Source organism: Lycium ferocissimum, unplaced genomic scaffold (assembly GCF_029784015.1).
Source record: "Lycium ferocissimum isolate CSIRO_LF1 unplaced genomic scaffold, AGI_CSIRO_Lferr_CH_V1 ctg298, whole genome shotgun sequence".
NCBI lineage: Eukaryota > Viridiplantae > Streptophyta > Magnoliopsida > Solanales > Solanaceae > Lycium > Lycium ferocissimum.
The window spans coordinates 231,030-254,752 of record NW_026725197.1 but is presented as its reverse complement, the minus strand read 5'-3'; the positions used below and the strand labels follow the sequence as shown (position 1 = coordinate 254,752).

The 23,723-nt window shown below is 37.0% G+C and overlaps 2 protein-coding genes across 4 annotated transcripts; one reads left to right on the top strand and one right to left on the bottom strand.

The window, feature by feature from the left end:
• The first annotated feature begins 363 nt into the window (after positions 1 to 363).
• On the top strand, positions 364 to 17,745 carry LOC132043891 (uncharacterized). 3 transcript variants are annotated; one of them, XM_059434347.1, is made up of 21 exons: positions 366 to 850; positions 2,436 to 2,595; positions 3,380 to 3,711; positions 4,358 to 4,439; positions 4,550 to 4,883; positions 5,754 to 5,812; positions 6,610 to 6,699; positions 6,897 to 6,988; positions 7,325 to 7,423; positions 7,505 to 7,582; positions 9,766 to 9,850; positions 9,959 to 10,017; positions 10,116 to 10,185; positions 10,332 to 10,423; positions 11,823 to 11,885; positions 12,351 to 12,417; positions 14,181 to 14,444; positions 15,292 to 15,408; positions 16,972 to 17,124; positions 17,203 to 17,287; positions 17,372 to 17,745. In XM_059434347.1, exons 1-20 carry the CDS (start codon positions 426 to 428, stop codon positions 17,284 to 17,286), a joined length of 2,805 nt encoding a protein of 934 aa, XP_059290330.1. In that variant the 5' UTR covers positions 366 to 425; the 3' UTR covers position 17,287; positions 17,372 to 17,745. The 3 variants fall into 3 exon arrangements, with proteins under 3 accessions (XP_059290331.1, XP_059290330.1, XP_059290328.1); XM_059434345.1 differs by having other exon boundaries at positions 17,203 to 17,319; positions 17,399 to 17,745; XM_059434348.1 differs by lacking the exons at positions 16,972 to 17,124; positions 17,203 to 17,287; positions 17,372 to 17,745 and adding an exon at positions 15,528 to 16,965 and having other exon boundaries at positions 364 to 850.
• A 437-nt stretch (positions 17,746 to 18,182) lies between these two features.
• LOC132043890 (putative receptor protein kinase ZmPK1) lies at positions 18,183 to 21,080 on the bottom strand. Its single transcript, XM_059434344.1, has one exon. It carries the CDS (start codon positions 20,834 to 20,836, stop codon positions 18,446 to 18,448), a length of 2,391 nt encoding a protein of 796 aa, XP_059290327.1. The 5' UTR covers positions 20,837 to 21,080; the 3' UTR covers positions 18,183 to 18,445.
• Positions 21,081 to 23,723: the final 2,643 nt, after the last annotated feature.

Here is a 23,723-nt window from a genome sequence, read left to right as displayed (position 1 = left end):
TCACATAAAAAACTCAAATATGTATGAGTATGCTTTGTGGGGGCCACTATAACATTTTTCATGACATCACCTTTTTTCGTGGCATAAAAAAAGCCTAAAAGTTCTTAAAATTTACCAAAATGTATGACAATCTATAAAGTCATAAAAATTTCAAGTAAGGATAAAAAGGGATAAAAAATTCATGCGAAGACTACAAAAAATGGAGATTCTCCCTTATATATAGTAGTAATTTCTCTTGTTTGCCCATGTAATAAAACACAAGAATCCCCAAAAAGGTTAAAGAAAAAACTTAGAAAAGGATAATTTTAAACCCAAAAAAAAAAAAAAAAAAAAAAAAACCGACCCCTTAGACTAGTAGAACATAATAAACCCTTAGCATAAACCTTAGCCCCCCACCAAAAAACAAGCACATTTTTGCAGCAACCATGGCAGATCAACAACACTCTCAACTCTCATCTCTTCGTGCTCTTGAACTTCGTCTCCTACATTCCTCTCTTCCACTCTCCTCTTTCCCCAATCAACCCACACCCACTTCTTCTTTTTCTCACATCCACACCCTTATTACACAAGTTCTTGAATTCATTGAGTTGGGTCAATATACACAAGCACTCTCTTCTAATGCTGCCAAAGCTATTTTCTCATCATCTCAACCTCATCAGCTTAATGATTCTTCCGAGTCTGCTGAGTTTTTTTACTCAGAATTTGTGCCCCAATGTGTTACTTTGTTTTTAAATACAGATGGGGTTGAAGATTCTGGTCCTAATAGCTTAGGGAAGATTTATAAAGCAGTTCTTGTTATGGCTGTTGCTGTTGCGGCGATTCTTTGTTTTACTCAATGTAATATTACAGGGTTAGTCTTTATTTAACCCCCCTCTTTAATAAGTTGGCGTTTGGACTTAAAAAATGTGAAATTTGAAAAAAAAAAAAAAAAATGTAGCCCCTCCGTCTCAATTTATGTGAAGGTGCTTGACTGGACACAAAGTTTAAGAAATATCCCATCTCAACTGGGCATGTATATTTCTAGGCTTTAACAGCTTTGGTTTGTTTATTCATAATGATACTATGAGCCCTTTAGGGTGTCCTCAAGATATGTTTTCAGATACCGCTATACAATTCTAACCCGTTTTTGCTCAATGGATACAAAACATCCATGCTTTAGCACCTGGTGTCAAGCACCAGTTTAACTTTTTGGGGGGGGGGGGGGTTGTGATTTAGTGGCAAGGTGGCTTTGTTGCCTATTCCTTTAGGAACAGCTGATTTCTTGGTACATCACATTCATTCATTTACTATTCATGTGACGGTATTGATACTCTTGAAAGGTGTTCTATTTGCTCATGGGAACTGCCCATAATAGGCCATAGATATTTGTGTGGCTAGAAATGATCTCATTAAGGGTAAAATGGGAAGTTTAAAGTCAAATTGTTACTAAATATAGAAATGTGTCATTCTTTTTGGGACTGACTAAAAAGGAAAGGGTGTCACATTAATTGGGGTGGAGGGAGTAGTATTTGGAAAAAAAGTTGAAAAATGGTAGTATTTGGAAATTGGAGTTCTATTTGGACATGAATGCAACTTGGAAAATTGCTGAATTTTTGTGAGTGATTTGGAGTGAAAAATGTGAAAACAGGAATATGGATTTTTTCGAATTCTGAAATATTCCGGAAATCAACTTGAAAATTGTAACCAATTATATGTCCAAGCATGATTCCGAACTACAAGTCTGGAAGAAAGTGAAAATTTTCCATGGCCAAACGGGCCTGAGTCAGGTTCATATGCATACACATTTTTAGAATTTTTCATATACATATGTGCTGAGTACGGAGTTTGATAGAGTGGGGACACCAGATTTCTGTTTAGTGCATTTTATCCCCTCCTCTTGACAAAGAAAAATAAGAAGGAGGAATAAAGGCTTTCAATTTCACGTGTAATTTGAATGAACCAGAAGATATTGGAAAGCTTTTCGGTAGTCTAGTTAGTTTTTCAACTCCCATACCTATTAATGTTTCCAATGGTTGACTTGATGAGTTCTTGATCTAGCTTGAGACATTAATTCTAAGTGTGCGTTGAAATTAAAAATATTTTATTGAAAAGAAATGTAGAAAAACAGTTAGAGATTTGTGTAAAAGATTGCATTTTTACATAATTGTTAGGCCCTTCCAATGCTGTGAAGGATAATTAAATGACGGTAAATATAAATATCTTTCTTTAAAAGATTTAAAAAAAAAATAAAAAATCAAACAATGACAGATTTATGTAAAAGATTACAGGTAGACAAGAATATTGTGGACCTTTTGAATTGTATGAAGGATGATTAAAATGTGATGATGGAGTAGTAGTTTCAACCTTTTGATGTCTGGCTTAACGCGTTGGTGGTGTATAAGCTGAGATATATGTTTCTTTGTTATTATTCAGTGTGTTACCTTATTGTTTTATAGGCCAATGGTGAAGTTGCCGCCAATGCCTTTAGGTGCAATAGTTTTTGGTGAAGGAGAGATGAAGACTAGTTCTGGTGGATGGTCAGAATGGGAAGTGTGGGCGCAGAAGGAGTTAATGTCTGTTGGTTCTGACTTGCGTGCCAAATTTTCGAATTTGCAGGTAAATATCCTTTCATCACATATCTTGTGCAAAATGATGCGTCTTAGTTCTCTTGTGAGCATGAACTAGTGATGACATACCTGTTGTGTCTGGAAATTTTGATGTTGATCTATCAAGTCCCTATATTCTATCAAGTGTAGGGTCATTTATTGCATATTTATCAAGATAGGTAAAGCTGAAAGTTATTGACACGATGAAGAGCTCTATCTGCTTGTGTTATGTAGATTACCTTTCCTATTTTAAGCAGCAGAAAAAAAGAAAAGAAAAAGAAAGTCTAAATTCCATCTTGACAGAACTATTAAGATAAAAGAAAAGAAAGAGAGAGATAACTGACTGAAGTGAGTCTAATAAAAGGGAAGATACACCTAAATATAGGTCTGAAATAGAGAATTGAGTATGAACGGGTATATAGTAAATGTAGTTCATTGAACCACTTGACCCATTTATTAAATCTGCGCCTTTTGGTACCAAGCTGTTCTCTCAACAACTTCACTGCATAGACTTAATAATAGGTTATTTAAAAATTTCTATGGGATTAATCACGAGCCTTGATAATGTAAGATGATTCGGAGAAGTATATTTTCCTCAAGTATGCATCCATGTTATGCATAGTTTTTTTTTTTTTTTTTTTTGAGTTAACATATCTGTATATGTGCTTCTTGGAATAAATGCTTATATGGATTTCCATTTTCCTGATTAGCCAAATTGTTTTATTGCATACACCACTGAGTTGATGCCAAAATTTCCTTTTCATTTTCCTCCCGCTTTGGTCCTCCTTCTGTAGTATATTACCTTTGCCAAGATACTGCTTATGAGGACGAAAGATCTTTTGTCAGAAGGAAACGACTCGGGGGCGGATGGAGCCAGAAGCATCTCGTGGTGGTTAGCTAGGCTGTTAATCATCCAACAGAAGTTGTTGGATGATCGCTCATCTTCTTTGTTTGATCTATTGCAAGTCTTCACGCGTGAAAGTTTGCAACATATTGGTTCTCTGGAGAAAGTAAGAGATTATTGGGCTTCTCTGATTCCAGAAGAGGATGCTTCTGCAGTTGTATCTATGCTTCATTTGGAGGCAGGAATAATGGAACTTACTTATAGCCGAGTTGATGCTTCCAGGTTAGCTATTTGATGAAGAAGCTTTTATGATATTTAGAGTCACAAATCTACAACTGAGCATACCTGGATCATTTTCCATGGTTTGCCTATCCAAAGTTAGTAATGATTTCATTTTGCTTATCCTGTCGTTTAACGGATGGCTGATTGTGAGCATCTATTTTATTTTGCTGTAATCTCTATCTTTTTTAGGTGATGCTGTTCATGTATGGTATTGTTTTCTGCTGTATTTTTCTTTTCTCGTTAGGTTTTTTATTTATCTTCCTTTCCATCAAGGTGTCCCTTTTATGTCTTTTAATTTATTCTTTTTAAGTCTTTAGTCCCCTATACTTCTTTAGTCCCGTATACTTAACAGTTAATCTGTATCCTATGTGTCATACTTGGGCAGGAAACAACAAAAGGAAAAGAGAAAATTTGCCTAATAGTTGTTCTTAGCTGCTTCTCTCAGTAACATGCATCTAGCTGCATTTCTTACCCATTTTTCTTATCATCCGTCATTCCTATTTTGTTTCACGGCACAGTTTGATTTCTTTGTGCAATAATCAATGATCTCATCTCATATAATTCTCTTGTATAATGAATCTGCTCAACTGTATTACTTATCTGGAAGCATGATATTAATTCCTACTTGGTATGATTTGTGTACTAGGGTCCATTTTGAATCAGCTGCAGCAATATCCAGACTTAATTTTTCGCTAAGTGGAGCTTTGGGCTTTCGTACGTTACACCAGGTATGTTTTTTCACGTGTCATTGGAAATAAATCAGTGATCACTTATCACTGAAAAGTTCCTTTTTTTTTTTTTGGTAGACATATACTTAAAGGGTGCTCTGATAATACAGGCGGAACCAAAAGCACAACTTCTTCTTGTAGGTAACGCAGATGGTGATGATGGTAGTGCTTCACTTGGTAATGAGTTCCAAAATAAGGTTTCTACCTTTGGTGAAAATGCTTGTCCTCAACATCCCAGTGAAACTCATGAAGCATCTACTGATGAGGCATCTGACATATTAATGACCCCCAGATTCTTGGAAGTTGATAAAAATTCAGAAAATAGTGCACAAGGTGCTCAAAATCAGAGTATAGCCTCTATGCAATTAAAGCCTACTCAGCAAGCAGTAATTTTAGCACAATGTCTCTCTATTGAGAAGAGAGCTCGGAGTGATGAATTGCAAAGTAAGCTGCCTGACTGTGTCATTACGAATCCCTATTTTAATTTTCTTTTGTTTTGCTGTTGCTTTATTTGATAATAGAAAAAATTATATTACAATATGACTAGCTTAAGGAATGACTGTTGAAGGGCATTGTTTCAGACAATGTGAAACATACTCCTTTTGGGATATTTATTACTCCTTTCTTTTTTGGGACGCTGCAAAATGTTTGACACCAGTCCTTTTTCATACATGATACAGCTATCTCAACGTTTAGAAATTTGCATTCATAAATTACTGGGACACAGCTCCATTTCCTCTTTTGATTCTGTTGCCTAGGCTGATAACCACCATGAGTGGGATTACTTGGACGGAATTCTGAAGGGAAATGAATGATCTTTACTTCATTGCTTTCAAGAGGAAATCATTGCTCTTCATCTGAAGTCAGCACGTTTTTCTCCTTACTACATGACTTTTCATGAGTTCAGGCATTTAAATAAATTAGACATCTTTTCCTGATTTGAAGTCCTTGAATTCCTGAATCAACTTCTAAGTGCAAACATCTTAACTACGGCATGTATGAGAAACTCGGCCTTAGAAAATGTAAATTAGATGGCCGTTGCCTGCAGATATCAACCTTGGAAGGTCAGTGAGAGCATTGGTAATGCTAATGAGCTTGCCGAGAAAAGAAACGGTTAAAGACAAATCAACCTCTCTCGATTTTGAGGGGCCAAGTAATGCCAATCTCAAAAGTGGTTGAAATTATAGATGAAGCTGTATAATGTAGATGTGGGATCTATCTTTACTTTATAAGGTGGAACCGACCGGGGTTATTTGGAATGGGTGGAGAGAGCATCTGAAGGCTTTGTTGCTCATGTGTGTGCTGTTATTTCAGGGTGGGAGATGGCCCCTTATATTGAGGCAACTGATTCCCAGCAATCATCACCTTTTACGGTAAGGTTTATCTTGTTTCATTCTAACAATATGTTCTTCTTTTTGCAGTGCAATTGCTTTAATCGAAACATCAGTTTCAAAGTTACACTCTAAACTTTTAATTCTAGCTGGTTTTTGCCTTTTTAGCCTAGTCCAGTTTTATATCTTTCTAATGTTAAATTGGGAATAAAAACCGTGTTAACAAGAGCACCAAAGGTTTCTGACTTGCTTCTATGCAAAATCTATACAAGAACAAGTAACATAATCCATGTTGTCAAAGCTTAGCCCATCCAAGCCGTGAATTAGTGTGGGTTTGATGGTTAAGGAAAACTTTTTTTGGATAAGTAGATATGGAACTGGTAGAGGTTTGCAGATAGTAATAATTGAAGTGATTGAGACCTGAATTGCTTAAATTCTTGGTGGCAATGCTCGAATAGCTTCCCCTTTTCTTCTAAAAAGCTATTGTTCTCAGTTACAAAAATGAGATAGGAAACTTCAGAATATCGATTTAGTTTACTTCCTCCTTTCTTCTTCCCCCCCCCACCCCACTCACTTTGTTTTATCCCCTTAACTCCAAAATGGTGTATACATCTGCTTTAGTTGGTGTCACATATACATCTGCTTTAGTTGGTGTTACAGCTCCCTTTAAAGTATGTACAAGGGAAAATCAGATTTATAGTCATCTCTGCTTATTGCATCATCATTTTGCTTCTATGTGGTCATTCTCCTTCCAGGCTTTGTACTATACTTGATTTATAGCGAGCTTTATGCCATTATGATGGAATGTCAACAGACTCAAGCATCTTTCTTTCATTCAGCTACAGCATTTGTGTGATATATTACGCATTAAGTGGGAATCAACTCGTGGCCGTACAAAGCAGCGTGCATTGCTGATGATGGATAAACTGGTAAGTTCTAGTGACTTTGAACTTCTAGTTGCCCCTTGGATCTAATGTATCAGGGAGAAAATAAAGTGGAGCACCGAGTATATTCAAGTTGATGAAAGCAGATTGAATTCAAAGCTCATTAGTTATCCTATTGGGTCTTGCTTTTTGCAGCAAGGATACTTTTTATTGTGTTAAAATATTTATTTGCGCAATCTCAGGTTCAGGGCATATACAATCCTTCTCCTGGAGCTACACAGAGGATGAATTGTTGTTTTGGAGTTAATATCCCCACGATTCCTGCATTGTGCAAGTAAAGTTGCTCTTCCCTCTATTCAAATTTACTTTCTTGTTTTTTCTAAAATATCTCTTCGTGTACATGCAATGTTACTAATTCCTGAATTTTTGAGTGTCATGAATTTTGATCCCTTATAGACAAACTAACTTGTGCACTTGGTGCAAAAAGGACTAGTAAATTTATTATACTAGCTGCGCTGATTAGTAATGTTGAATAGACACTGTTCTTCTGATATGCTTCATTTTAGTTTGGCTAGGTATACTGAATTAGTTTTGTAAACATGCTTGCTTAGGGAATGTCATCTCATGATTAGATACACTGAGTTAACAAGTGCAATCAGTTCTTGTTCAGGGAGTATGGAGATCTTCTAGTGAGCTGTGGTTTGATAGGGGAAGCTGTTAAAGTGTACGAGGATCTTGAGCTTTGGGATAACTTAATATACTGTTATAGGTACAATCGGAATTCTCAAAACATAGCTTTTACCTGCGGCCCTGTGCAGTTTCAGCTGAAGATATTGCTTGAATCTTGTAGGCTAATGGAGAAGAAAGCGGCAGCAGTTGAACTTATCAAAGCTCGGTTATCCGAAAGACCATTTGACCCTAGATTATGGTATACTAAAATGAAACTCTACCTTCCCTTTATCATTTTAACTGCTTTTTCTGTTTTTAATTTTGATTTTCCTCTAGCGTAGGAAATAGAAATTTTCTGAGTCATCTACTTCGTAAAAAAAAAGAAGAATTTTTTTGAGTCATCAGAAGAAAACAGGTTCCATCTCTTGAACCATTACAAGGTACCAAGGGCATGATTTGGAGAAAAAGAGGTTTAATGTTTTAACGATAGGAGGAAGCAAGAGCCAGAAGAAATGGTGGAGAATTATCCCGCACTGTATCTGGTGGACTGTGTGGAGAGAGAGGAATAGTAGAAGCTTTGAAGATAGTTCCAATTCCATTCACTTAGTTAAATGGAATTGTATTGTATCTTTTAATTTTTGGTGTAAAGAGAAAGAAATAGAGGAATCAGATCTTGTAGATTTGTTAGGCTCTCTGTAAGTAGTATCTATCCCTTTTACTTATCTCTCTCTCTTTTTTTTTTTTTTTTTTAGGTTGCCAGCATATCCTTAATGCTGAGGAATACAACATTACCAGTTTCAAAATAAAAAAATAAAAAAAAATAACCATTCACTTTTATCACGAAAATTATTTCTATAATTCAAGGGCCTCTTGTTCAATAGTCCAATAAGCAGCCCTAATTTCATTTAGCATACATTAGAAGCACTTTATTTCTCAAAGAGGTTTTCAATGCTGTTATATGTCTGTGATACATGTTCATTTGAACATCCAAATTATCCTTTACATAGAAAACTTGACCACTGTTGGAGGTTTTTGAAAAAAACATGACTATGAAAGCAAGATGCCGATCCTTTTACCTTTTTAGCGAGTTTTGTCTTTTCGTGATATCTTATGAGCGATAGCATGAGGTAATGTGACATCACTCTATATCTCCAAAAGTTACGGGATACAGAGCAAAAATTTTGTACTGAGATAAAGCTGTAGTGTTCGAATTTTTTTGAGCTTTGTTTGAGTAGAACTTATTGTGCGAGTCTGACGAGTCAACACTCCTTTTTGTATTAAGAGACGGCCTTTTACCATTTAGGTAAGTGCTCACGTTTGTTTGTGCTACAAAATTTGCCCATATTTCCTTCTGTTTAAAGGCTTGTTTGGTAAAATATAGACTTTTGTTTGCACATTACTGAGGGGAGTACCTTATCTTTAAAAAAAAAAAAAAACACATTACTGAGGGAAGTAAGATGATAACAAGTTATCTCGTGTTAAGTTGTAATTTTATTTTGATGACGGTGGTGTCGGGGTTAGCTTGGGCGCACCTCTGGTAGTCCACTGGTTACCTGCTAACCCCTTCATTGACTCATGTAAATTGTATTTTTCGGGGATAGCAAGAGGTGAGATTGTTATTGCTATATTTGTTTACTGAAGTTGGTCCCTGAATTATAATCACAATATTACTAATCCGGAAATAAAGTCAGAAATGGTGATTATTGGACAATTCTTAAAACAATCCCTTCAAGCTTTCCTATCCCTCGTGTTTGGCCCATTTTTCTTCAGCTTGCCACCCCCAACTCCACCCTATTCGCGATGAACTATTAGTGTTTTTTTTTTTTTAATAAGTGGAGAGAGGTAGAGGGTGGGCCCATTCTCGACCAAGTTTCGAACGTTGCGCCACTGGCCCTTGGGGATTTCTTGGTTAGAGGAAAAAAGAACCTTACTAATTGCTTCAGTTGAAGTTGTCTTTGCTACTGAATGTCTGATTAATTGGCAAATGTTACTCTTAGGACTCTGCCAACACTTTATAAGAAATCAAAACTTATCAAAGCAAAAAATCTGAGGGTTATGTTTTGGATCTTATCCCAATCAGCCTTCTTGTACTCGTAAATTATTGCAAATTGTATCAATATTACCTATGTTGGCTATTATAATCTTCCCTATCTCGGCCACAAACAAAAGACTGTTAACAATTATGAGATGCCTTCATTTTGGAATTAGGAAAAAAAAGTCTTTGCTTGAGAAACTTTTGCATTATTAAGTTGTTTGTCATCTTCCTCTCCATGCATTGCAATGAATTCATTTATATTTGTCAGATGCACTGTTTTCGTTTTTATACTTAATCCTGACCTCCATTCGCTTTTTGTAGAAATTAATATGTCATTTTAACTGTACTTGTTATTTTTTGTTTGGGTATTAATTATGCGGTACAATACCATATTTATTCTCTTTTAGGTGTTCCCTTGGAGATGTTACGAACGATGGCAAATGCTATGAAAAAGCCCAGGAAGTGTCAGGGAATAAGTCTGCTCGAGCACAGGTGAATCAAAGTTTCTTGTTGCCTATGTTAGTGATTGCAAATATTTTCTATTTTCGTTTCTTTATTTGTCTTTAAATTGTTTTGGGCTCGAAATTCTTCTTGGAACAGCGTTCCCTTGCCCGTAGTGCATACAACAGGGGGGAGTACGAGAAGTCAAAAGATCTATGGTTGGCTTACCGTGTTTTCATTCGCTTGAATTGTATAATATCAATTAATTTGCTTCCCACTTATCCACTGATTTGCTCTATATTTCCTTTATTTTCAGGGTATCTGCAATGGCAATGAATTCTTTGTATCCAGATGGATGGTTTGCACTTGGTGCTGCTGCTTTAAAGGTCTGTATTTTTGTTTATATGCTGATTATGATCATTCATGGCTATAAGCTGTAAGGAAATGCACGTGATGCTATGTAGTATTTGTTTCTTTTTCCTTTTGGTATGTATTCACTACATGATTTCTGGCTTCGTCTGGAACACTACAGGCTCGAGATGTTGATAAGGCACTGGATGGCTTCACACGTGCCGTTCAGCTTGATCCTGAAAATGGAGAGGCTTGGAATAATATCGCTTGCCTGTATGTTCTTTCACCCTTGCATTTAGGAAATCTAAATCAGATGACATGTGTCAGTTTTATTGGTTTTCTATATCTATAGGCAATCAAATAATGAATCCATTTATTTGCTGGACCAAAGGTCATTTATAGATTTCTGTCTTCCAGTTCAGCAAATAAGTTAAACCCTTGTAAAAAGGAGAAGTAAGGAAGGCACTTGGTATAGTAGCTAGTTGTTTGTACATGTTTCAGTAAAACATAGATTATGTTCCTCAACAACATCCAGTACAGACAAGAATTTAGTAAATATCAATCAGCTGGTTCTTTCTACTTTTACTTTCTTTTTTACTTTTTCCAAGAATTAGATTCTTGAAGAATTTGCAGCTAGCACTAGAGTTTCAAATTTTATCCTGTCTTTGAAGTGTTTCTTGTCATGCTCCAACTGTTATAGCTATGCAACTTCACAATTGCTATGTCTGAAAGAGTGAAATTTAAGCAACTGGGATCCTGGCTGAAATGTTAAAGCAATTCATTTATGGAGGTCACAGAAGAAACTCTCGATAAGTGAGACACATTATACTCCATCCGTTCCATAATCAGTGGTTTTTTAGGCTTTTCATTTTTTTTTTCTTCAAAATAAGTGGTGCTTTAGGATTCAAGAAGACTTTGGGCAGATTCTTCCAAGATTACCCTTATTTTTAATTAGTCAAGATTCATTAACTACCTTTTCTTTTTCTAGAAAGTAGTAAGACTTGATTAGGGTTAAGTTAGTAAAAACACTCCTAATTTTCTACGAGTGAGCAATTTCTTAAGGGGTGCATGAGCCTAAAAAACCACTTATTATGGAACGGAGGAGTAATTTACTTATTAAAACAAGTTGAGATCATTGCGTGTGAGCCCAACTGTGATCAAATGAGTAGAAGTTCCAATCAGGCTTTGCATTGGGAATTGGAAATATTATGGAGTGATAGATGGGTGAGTATATTTCGGAGTATTGGAGGTCTCTACTTTCTTTTGGCAGGGAGTCAGCGGTTTATACACTTTTTCTTTTTCAAATAGAACTTGTGTCCTTTTTTGATTTTCTTTTAAACTTATAAACTGATACACTACTGCAATAGCTGTATTATAATTTAAATAGGTGGAGGGAAGCAAGATGTTTGTTTTAGTTCGAGTCCTAAGCATGTTAAATGAGGAAGAAATCAAGTGTTATGGATATCCGTACAAGCTATGATAAGAAAAAACAACCTTTGACTTGATAGAGTTGGGAGTAAAGGCCAAGGGGTTACACAATACACTGATACCTCTTCGCGGATTAAATGGATCCTGCTTGCATTACTTCTTTTGTCCTTGGAAATCGTCATAATAACTTTTTACTTCTATTTCTATTTTTATCTTTTCATGTGCTTGGTTCTTGACTATGCAGGCATATGGTTAAGAAGAAAAACAAGGAAGCTTTTATTGCGTTTAAGGAAGCCTTGAAGCTGAAGTACTAACTTCCTGCTATCCTCCCCCTTAATTTCATATTAAATTATTCTTTTGGTGTGCATATTTATTTGTCTTACACTTTTTTCTTTGGAGGATATGAAACCCCTCCACCCATTCTTTCCAACCTCTCTAGCCATCTCTTTCAACTCATCTGGCCTGGCTCTTCCAATCCCCCACAACCACCCCCCCCCCCCCCCCCCCAAAAAAAAAAAAAACACACACACACACACGCGCGCGCGCGCCACTCTTTTTACCACAACAATCCAGTGTTTCAACCCATCTACAGTTGGATAAGAACATGAAAGTATACTTGTCACTTCCTTTCCCCTTGTACCAGCGCAATGGAAGAATACACACTTACTAAAATCATGCCGTCCCACTTTGCGTAGCCACCCTCTCTCCTTTTTTGGACCGAGGTTGGTGTTGTCATCTTGTTTGTTTGTTTGATTTCGGAGCCCTTCCACAGGCGAGACAGCTGGCAGATGTGGGAAAATTTTAGCCGTGTTGCTGCAGATATTGGAAATTTCAGTCAGGTATATTCAATATTTTATGCAAAATCTTTTTAAACACTTAGATAACACTCTTAAGTTGGTTGCAACCATCATGTTTCTATTGATCTTTGATGGGATAGACTTTTCTATATGTGACTGGTCCCTGCATTTCATTTAATATAAGGAAAGCTATTGAGAATTAAGTTAAAATTTCATTATCCAATCTTCTAAGCTGTCCTTCGAATGTTACTAGTTTAAAAAAAAAAAAGATGTCCTTTGAATCACCATGTCAAAAAGAACTCTGTAGAAGAATCTAAACTATGGAGATTCCGGTGACAGTTCTGATCATGGCTTGACTTACTGACAGATAAATAGATCACAAGATACGTTTGGGATGTGAAGGAATCTTTGAGTAATATCTTGGGTTACTGACATCACTTTATGATCTTCAACTGAAGCACCACTTAAGAGGGTGTAAGTGCAGAGTCTACTAAGCACTTTCAGGGCTTAAGTGCGCACCTCAAGCTAGCAATACTGTTCTGGTGCTTTTATAGAGTTCAACATTTTGGTTGACTAAGCTAGCATATACCATAGAATCCCATTATGTATCCTATTGGTTAACACATTTAAAACTTGGCTAAACAAGTATTGTTTCAAGAGGGATCCTCAATAAACTCACTGTCATGGAAAATTCCTTAGTATCAATTCCCGATAGTCTCACGAGGATAGGTTCACCATGATGGGGTGGTGTGGGGGTGATTTTATTACCTTAAGGATCATAGAGCGATGAGTAGAAAAGAGAAGCAAGAATAGAGCAGGTGCTAACTGACCTATTGACAATTTCTTGATTTCTTATACGCAAAGGCATTCCTAGACTCATTGAAGTAAACACCTATGGTGAAGATCAATGAGTGTATATATCCTTCACGGCATTTATATATTTGCTATAAATTCTTTTATTCCTCAGCATACGTCGGAGAACTTTTCTTGACACTCCATCATAGGCTTTCTCTGGGTCATTGAATATCATCTGGCCATCTTTCTTTTATCCTTGTAAATTTCATGTCTAGAAAAAATATAGCCCATATTGTAATCTACCAAACTGGTTCTCTGGCACTTTTGTTATATCCTGAATTTACACTTTTATCATTTTTCATAAAGTTCCATCGTATGACTCATAAGATAAAACCACGATACCTCTTTGTACAACTTTAAAATCTCATTAGTTCTTATGAGGGGGCACCATGGTACTCTTTCTTTTTGATAACTGTGGTGTCCAGGCCAGCTTGCCCGCACCTCGACTAATTCCATGTAATACTTGCGACCTCCCACTAGCAACAAGTACCGGGTAAATCTATCACCTAGTGTTTTTGTCTCTGCTTGGATTTGAACTTAGAGACCTCATGGTTCTCAAACCCACTTCATTTACTACTAGGCCACACCCTTGGGTGCACCATGGTACTCTTTCTCTACTCCCTTGGTATCTCTATTTTTCAATGTGATACTAAATTGCTTGGTGTAATTTATAAATATTCCAGCCTCTCCAAGACACTTCTGTAACTCTACAGGGGTACCATTTGGATTTTTAATGACATCATTTACTAGTCCAACATCTGTTTCTCAAAATTCTTTTCCTTTCTTTCTCTCTAAATGATAAGCTAAAACAAATTCCTAATATCTGAAATACTCTACAAGGAACTTCTCTTGTATTTTAATGTAACATTCAGCACCATGTTAGTGCTGCCATGAGTGAAATTTTATTAACTGACGAAAAAGCTGAAGCTGGTCTAGTTTCTTCTTTGAAGGCACTGGAAGCAGTACAGAAGGTGCTGGATATGACAAAGAAGAAGCGAATTGATGTCGAATTACTGGAGAGGATGTTGCAAGAGCTAGAATTACGGACTTCAACTGGTCATTCTGAATACGATGCTTTGAGGGATAGCAGTGATTCTGCTGAGGCTGGTTCCAACATGATTAATGTTGATCCATTGACCAGCTCGGACAAAGACTTGGCAAGAGAACGGGAAACTGAAAACTTGATTCAGATAGTGGGGAAAATCTTACGGCAGGTAAATGTTGATTCAACATCTTTCCTTGTCTTTTGTTTTGTTTCTGCGGTTGTGCCATTTATTTATTCTGGTCCTGAATCCTGATTCCTTAAAACAATTATTTGTGCAACAGCTATAAGACTCTTACTGGACACATGTAGAAAAGAAATTGGTAGGCATAGAGTAGAGACTTGATGACATTTTTGAGCATTGTCTATTAGCAATACAAAGAACTTAAGCAAAACACAGGTTTGTGAATCATTACTTTCTCAGGAAGAAAAAAAGGAGGCAGGTTTGTATTTTTCACATCTATTTTATACTGGTCAATCAACTTTTGGATTATAAACAAAATTCTGAGAACAAGTATACTGTATTTGCTGCTTGTGCCCTTGTTTAGTTAACTCATTCCCTAGAATGTTTTGCTTCTATTGACGAGTCGTCTGCCCTGGGGAGGTCTTTGGTTGTATGACCTGATCGGTATATGTTGGGGTTATGTAAATTGATCTGATTAATGGAATCATCTACTTGGGAAACCACGGAAAATTGTGTAACTAATTGGACCCCTCTGCCCAGCAGGCAATATCCATGCAACTAGACTTTCTCTAGTCCCTGCTACGCCAGCAATAGGAATCCTTAGAAAACTGGATCGCTTGCTTCCTCTCAGCCCCGATTGGAAACTCGAGTATATATTCCCGATGCTCTGGAAACAGCCTGGTCAGCCGGCCCGTAGATCTGAAATGTTCCAACCATAGGCCTGACCGGATACTGTTTGTCCACAAACAACACAAAAACAAAGTAGAATTTAGTCCAAAAATGGCACAATTATATAATGTAGCATCACTGTGAATAACCTTTTACTTTTATATAGATTGTTCAAACTGGCGGGAATGCTGAGATTTGGGGACTCTATGCGAGGTGGCATAAACTCAAAGGAGATCTTGCAATGTGTTCAGAGGCCCTTCTTAAGCAAGTCAGATCATACCAGGTATGGCTGCAAATTAAATTTTTTCATATCTGTGCTTATGCAGAATGGCATATGTTATTGTATGCTTCTTCAACTTTTGATCACTAACGTGTTCAAGCTTGTAATGCGTGGAAGAGCAGGGATGTATTGGGTCTTTCATGGCAGTCTTTCGTTGCTGAATTTGGTTTCTGAAACTGAAAAACAATAACAGACATGTGCGTTGTGTGTGAGACCAAATTACTAGTCCTAAACTTGTATTTCGTCTCGACGTTTGTGGAACTAATTAAGATTCCTACTCTATAAATGCACCATTGAAGTTCCTCTGCCCTTTGTTTCATTAGCAACACAGGATTAGAAAACACAGCATGACCAATGTCTGTGTCCCCAACCAATTTATTTTTTCATCTGTTTCTCTATTGCTGCTAGTATTAATAAAAATGCTGTATTGTTGGCTCACATGTTTGCCTTCTTTTCCTCACAAAATTATAGAGCTTGAATCCCTCATCTTTTCTAGTGTGGCGTAACTGCTTAATAGAGACTTTTTTTTTTCATTTGGATAGCACTCTCAAACCCTTGGCTACTTATTCTCTAATACTCCCTCCGTCCCAATTTATGTGATGTAGTTTGACTAGGCACGGAGTTTAAGAAAGAAAGGAAGACTTTTGAAACTTGTGGTCTAAAACAATTCATAGATATTTGTGTAGCTGTAAATCATTTCATTAAGGGTAAAAAGGCAAGTTTCAAGTTCAATTATTTCTAAATTTAGAAATGTATCATTCTTTTTGGGACAGAGGACAGAAGGAGTATATATTGTCAGGAATCTAGTGAGGAACACAGTAATATAGTTTGGCAGTCAAATGCATTATAAAGGAAAGTTAAAGTACTTTTCAGTAAGCAGTAAGAAATTTCTGTGCGGGCTGGAAGCCATCACTGAGGATGCAGTTGGATCTTACACGGGGTCTCTGCACTTCTGCAGAATAATGATAGTTTAGGTTCATCATGGTGATATGCCTAGTGGATATAAGCTAGAACAGCTGGATCCCAGGAAGATCGATATTTGGTGGGGCAAGGTGATAAAGTAAAGCTGAGTAAGATAAACAATGAGAGATGAGATGATTGATAAGGTGTTTGTATAATGGTTCTCCAATGATGCATTTATGCTGGTAGGTTAAGTATTAATATTTACTGGTTATATCGGAGCAAAAAGGATAACTAACTTATTAGGTTTTAATGCTATCTATGACATTAAAAGTTCTTTAGTTTTTTGTTAATGGTTCTCCGATGGCACGTCTCTTTCAGCAGTTTTAGCATTCATACATATGGTTTATACTCTGCTATGAGGTGTGCACACTTATATGCTCTAAAGGAACCTGACTTTTTTCCCGTCAGTTTTATGGCGGACTTCCTACATATTTGCTTGTCTTGTCATATTTCCAATATTGTCACCTCTTCCTGGACCCATTTTTTTGGGTTGCGAAAGAAGAGTGTTAATTTCTTTCGCCTATGGTTTGTGCATGCTTAGATAATTTATCAGGCTTTGACATTTTACTCCCACATTCCAATATTCCCACAATGACTTCACAGGGATCTGACCTGTGGAAGGATAAAGACCGGTTTACAAAGTTTGCACATGCCTCGTTGGAACTCTGCGAGGTTTACCAGGAAATAGCTCGACGTAATTGTAGCCGTAAGGAGTTGTCTGCAGCTGAGATGCACTTAAAAAACACAATCAAGCAGGTAGGTTTTTTGGTCTCCGGAATTGATGGGCTTGTCAACTGTTGCTAAGCAAAGCAACTCACTTTCTGTAAATTTCAGGCTGAGGCTTTTTCCGACACCAAAGAGTATCGAGATATCTTGGCATGCCTTGATGAGGTGAAGGCAGCACAAGCTACACTCTGATCTTATGCTTTCTGCCTAGGCATTTCCTCAAAGGTGAAATCAACATCTCCTGAACAAACATATTGGCTAATAAGACACTCCAAACTATGAGCCTTCAATTTTCATTTTCCAGGGCAAAATAACTATCTGCACTTAAAAGGGCATACAGTTGATCTGCTTGGTGGAAATAAAGGACTAATATGGTGGTGAAATATAACACTCAACTACTAGACTCTGAAGAAATTCAAGGTCTAAAAGTTGAAGACATATGCAGAATTTGATCCATGAGGGGAAGATCTGTAGACTAATGTATTATATGTCAATGTGATTATGGACAAGTAGTTTGCAAGTTTATTGTAATTTAGGTTGGTCACTGTCATAATGATTTATAAATCTTTCTTCAGAATCTTTGATGAAGTGTTCAATGTAAGTTGCAATTTTGGCCCCTTTTAGAGAAAATATTGATTTGTTTTGGTGTTCCATGAACTTTTTGTTGGTTACACCAAGTAATGGACCATATGATATTTTGAAGAGTTATTTTTTACTATAGTGATATCTACTCTAAATTCCTCTTTGTTGGAACAAGATTGTGATGGTTCTGTGAAGATGCATGCTGTTGTACGTGTTGTTGTGAGATGGATAGGAAAATTCTGATAAATTGGTTGATTTGGTGAAATTCTAAATTTAATGTCTGATTTTCCTCTATAATTATTAATTACTTGATTCTTTTAACTAATACTAGTATTGGAACCGCGCATTGTGTGAACCTAAGAATCGGGTTGCACGTGCTCGAGAGGGCTAGTGAACATTTTTACCCCATTGATTGTGTAAGGTTTTCCAAAGAAATTTATAATATCTTGAACTTGAAGCCACCTATTGGCTACTGCCTTAAAGTTTTGAAATACTTACATTCCATCACATTTCACAAGTGTAACAACTTTGTATAAAAGTACATTTCTTAATCCAAACTACTGCGAGATTTTATTATAGACGTCGATTTCTCTTTTTTGTTATACAATATATCCCTCACATGGGGCTACAACTCATAGGAATGTGAATAAAAGATCAGCAACTGAAAAATTAACTCATCCATAGGAGCCTAGGTGAGGTGAGTTGTTGGATAAGAAGCAAGCCAGAGGCTATAACGACCATACGACTACTTTCACATAAATATTTTTATTTACGCTTGTAGCATATCCACCACTTGACTCATTGTAGGTCTTGCATCTCTGTCTTCTTCTGAACACTGCAAAGCTACTTTTATAAGAACTTCCATTTTTTCCAAATAGTTAACACCATCCAAAGAAGGGTCCACGACTTGTTGAATTTGTGTGGCAGTTTGCTCAACTCCATGCATCTTCTCTCGAACCCAAGTAACAAGCGTTGTATCTTGCATCTCATCATTATCCATGTTATTAGATTGAGCTCGGTTTGGGCTCTTTCTGGTGATCAATTCTAGTAGTAGTATTCCATAGCTGTACACATCAACTTTGGAGGTGATTGGATGGTGAAAAATCCATTCAGGAGCCATGTAACCCCTTGTCCCCCTTATTGTGGAAAAGCATGAATTGTCCACCCCACTTCTGTTTAATAACCTTGAGAGACCAAAATCAGCTACCTTTGGCTCATAATTTGAGTCCAGGAGTATATTCTGAGGCTTTATATCACAATGCAAAACCCATTCTAGACACTCTTCATGTAGGTAAGCAAGACCTTTTGCTGTTCCCAGCGCTATCTCGAACCTCTTTTGCCAATCAAGAATATTGTTGGCATGTAAATTATCTGCTAAAGAACCATGCTCCATGTACTCGTATACTAGGAGCCTGTGTTTTCCCTCAGCACAATAACCGCATATGTCTATCAAGTTCATGTGGTTAAGCTTGCCAATTGTGCTCACCTCTGCAAGAAATTCTGCTTCTCCTTGGCTGGCTTCTAATTTGAGACACTTGATGGCTGCTATTCTGTTGTCCGGTAATTTTCCTTTGTACACAACGCCACCGCTTCCTTGTCCAATTTCATCTCTGAAATTAGACGTTGCTTTTTTCAGCTCGGCGTAGGTGAATCTCTTAAACCTATTGACAACGGGAATATAAACTTGATGATCAAATGTTGCATTAGAGTGTTTGAGGGTTGTAATCAAATAAGAGATGAGGCATATGACCTCGAACATTCCAAGTGCAACAGTAAACCCGATAAATGACTTCAACCATCCATATTGCCCTTTTCGTTTGTACGTTCTTTCCAGCAACACTTCATGTGTTCTTTCACACTGCAATTTGCCTATAGGACCTTCCTCTTCCGAACTACGGACATCCTTGGGCAGTTTAATGTAAACTGAATTTTGCCAAGATGGTGAGCGGTACCCATTAGAGAGAAGTGTCTTAAGAAGGCAGACATAGATGCCCTCTGTTTCAAATTTGAATTGAAATCCTTTGCAATCACAGGCATGTAAGCAATTTTGTTTGCATTGCTCCAAGGTGACATTTCTATAATGCATAGAGTCGTACCCGTAGAATTCAACATGACGAAGATGAACAAAATCCACCATATTGCTATCAGGGCAAGAGAGCTTAAAATCTGGTTCGCATCCATAAGACCAATCCGTCACATTTTTCATCTTATGACGTTGTAGGCAAGTACATTTCCTACCAGAATCATGACTATAAGTGCACAAACTGTTCAACCCACAGAGTCCATGAATCGTGCAGGGTTGCCAATTAAGTTGCCAAGAAACTTCCCAACTAGTCCTTTGCTTATTCAGGCTGTATACTCGGAGGTTCCCATCAATATCCAGTGTTAATCTTCTTTGAATGCCTCCACCATAATCAGTAGTTCTAAAGTTGAAATTGTCGGTCGAGTTGAATTGGCCCAAACGGTCGAGCACTGCAATTCTGCTATTGTTGTAGGTGCTTCGGTTAGCTTTATCCCTCGACAGCCATGTGGGTGGCCAGTAAACACCTGACATCTCTAAGCCTTCATAAAGAAGCTGGAGAACATTATCATCAGAGAAGTGTAGCTTGTAAAAACCTGATGAATAATTGGTTAAGCTTCTTAGAGAAACAAGCTTCGAATTTTTTGTCAGTGCTTGTCCTGGAAGGAGTGTATCAGTTGGTGTATCAAAACTTTGCCAAATAATACTTTTGTCATCTGAGGCTGTAAGAACAAGGTTGCCGGTGTCCAGGAGTTCCAATTCAACAGAGGCATCTGATTGCGTCTCAGTTTTCCAAACTGTGTGCTGGCTAGCATCAGTAAGAACAAGATTGCCCGATTTGGTTAACGAAAGCCTCGAGTGCCTTCCGTTCACAGGTTTGTCTCTGTTAGCCATCCATACTATGGTGTGATTTTTGTCATCACCAACTAAATTGCCAAACCATATAGCAAAGCTATATGCATTTTCACCAACTGGATGAAAACCCGCTGCGTAATCATGATTGGGCGATGAAATCACCGTATCTTGGGAAGTAGAAAGAGAGGAACCTTTACTCAAACTAGTGATAATTGAGGATGATGTAGTTGGTGCTACTAGGAATAGTGAAAAGTGAACAACAAGGTAAAACACTGGCTTATACATTTTTTGGTCTATGAGAGCTTGAAGTATGTGAGTAGCTTTAATACAAAAAAAGTTAGTATATCGAATTCTTATATAGAGCTAGTAATAAGTCGGTGGGCCAAAAGCCAAGAGGAGAAAGCAAATATCACCCTGGCGTGATGGAAGCTCCAATCCAAAATCAGGTTACCAGATTCTATGGGAAGAGCTTAGTAATTCCCTGCTGAGCATGGCACAGTATGATGACTGATGATCAAGGGAAAGTTCATGCACTACTAGAAATAGAGATTTTTTCACCAACATTTAGTGGGAAATTTATGCTATAAAACATGATTTTCCCATCTCATTCCCACCGAACCAGCTCACTTGGAAAACGCATGGTGAGAAACAGGTTTCCCATTGAAACGCCGGGAAACTTCTTACTTTTTTCGTGTGAAAACACTACTATTTAGGTTTTTCCTACCGACATTCAATGGGAAATAGCCACTGAACATTTTTCAGTGGGAAAATAGAGATTTTTTAGTAGTGATGGCCCCACACAATTATGGAGTTTAGTTACAAATACAATGTAAGCATTTTTCACTTGGGCATAGCTAGAATTGACCCATTGAATTGAAGACCTCAAGTGATAATAACCGGATCTAAATCTAATACTTATGTTTATTTAATGAATTTCTTAACACAAATACGTTTTAAACTTAAAAAAAATACATTGTTTGTGTAAAAGCTACTGTGTTCGACGAAACCCGTATCCGAACTTCTAGCTCTGCACTGCCAAAGGGTAGGATGGATATATTCGTTATCTAACTTAGTTATAATATTGTCGCTATATACTACTCAATAGGAACCACAAAAATTACAACTACCATACTTTAGTATCTTAGGTATGTAAAGACTTGAAGTCAAGATATAAAACTGAGGAAGTTTCGACCACATGATGAAGCAAGGCGTGATTGAAGCTCCAACAAGACTAGTTTAGACCACATGATGTTTGGATACAAATATCTATGTTTTGCTAGTATTTGCTTCGCATGTTAGAACCTTTTGCGTGTTTTAAGGGTAAATTTCAGTGTAATGGTCTTAGTAAGTGTGTTTTAAGGAACTGCGTGACGGAAGCTCCAATCCAATCCAACATCAGTTACCTGATTTTATGGACGTAGCAGAAAGAGTTTTGTGATTCTCTGCTCTGAGCATCCACAATATGACGACTGACGGGCAAGGGAAAGTTCATGGCCACACTTATGGACTTTTAGTTATAAATACAAGGGTAAAGGTGTAAATATATCCCTCCAATTTGCGATTTAGAGCATATATACCCTTATTAAAAAATAGTGTGTACATACCCTTGCCATTATAAAATGGTGCAAATACACCCCTGCCCTTACACAAATAGTGCAAATATAGCCCTGCCCTTACACAAATAATGCAAATATACCCTTTTCGCTAACGAGATTTAAAAAAAAAAATCATTTAGTTTATTTTTTAATTAAAAAAATGTCACGTGGCTTTAAAAAAATTGTCTACTCATTTTTATTTGAGGAGACATATTTTTCTAAAGCCACAGGGTCGGGTCTGGTTCATTTAAAAAAATATCTCCGTGGCTTTAAAAAAAATAAGTCTACCCATTTTTTTAAATGAACCAAACCTGACCCACCAAAAAAAATAATTATTATGTGGCTTTACAAAAATATGTCTTTACAAAAATATGTCTACTAAAAATAAAATAAAATTGGTAGACTCTTTTTTAAAGCCATGTGGTGTTTTTTTAATTAAAAAATAAATTAAATGATTTTAAAAAAATTCCGCTAGCAAAAAGGGTATATTTGCACCATTTTGTAACGGCAGGGACATATTTACACCACTTTTATAACGGGGGGTATATTTGTTATAAATTGCAAAATTGAGGGGTATATTTTCACCTTTTCCCTAAATACAATGTAACATTTTTTATACTATCTTGTACAATCTAATATGTGCGAACAAATTAGTTGTTACTTTTATCAAATTACCAAGTAAAGGTAATTGAAGTTACAGTTCAGCCGATTATGTTATAAATTTATACTAGACTATGTTTTTGGTTATTTTACTTTATATAATTAAGATTAGACTTTCCGATACCGTTTCATCATCTTGGTTTCTCTTCGGTATTGGTACGCTGAGGCGGATGCAGCCCTTTGGTACTGGGTTCATCTGGCTCCAGTATTTTTAGCGCAGTGTATAAATTTATGTGTAAAAATTTATATACTTTTCAGTTTATTTCGATATTTAATTTAAGAACGTCATCTAAGAGTCACAAGTGGAAGTCGATGTCACGACCCAACCGGAGGGCCATCACGGGCACTTGGAGCTAACCTATCGAGCACCACATACATGCAACTCTTAGTCATACTTGGGCCATAATGCTAACTCGTAGATACATAAGCTCTATGGGACACAAGCCCAAACATAATATACATATTTCACCAAGCTAATCCCAAGTATACAAGCTGGACCAGGCTGTCACATACATCTAACCGTACATATTGTCTACAAGCCTCTACTGGAGTACATGACATAATGTGGTTGGACAGGGCCCCGCCATACCCATGCAAATGCAGATGCAACCATGCTGACTCAGAGAGAAACTCCGGAACAAGTGGAGTGCCACACCACTGTCTGCTAAGCTGATATCCTACTAGGAGATCCGTCAACTTGTATCTCAAGACCTGCGGGCATGAAACGCAGTGCCCCCAACAAAGAGACATCAGTACGAATAATGTATCGAGTATGTAAGGCGAAAAATGTAACATATAAACATATACTGTGAAGAAGAAGGATAAGAATCAACCTGGCATTTCTGAGTTACCGATATAAATCTAGCATACATATATATACCTCTTCATATTCTTGCAATCTCCACATGTCTATATAC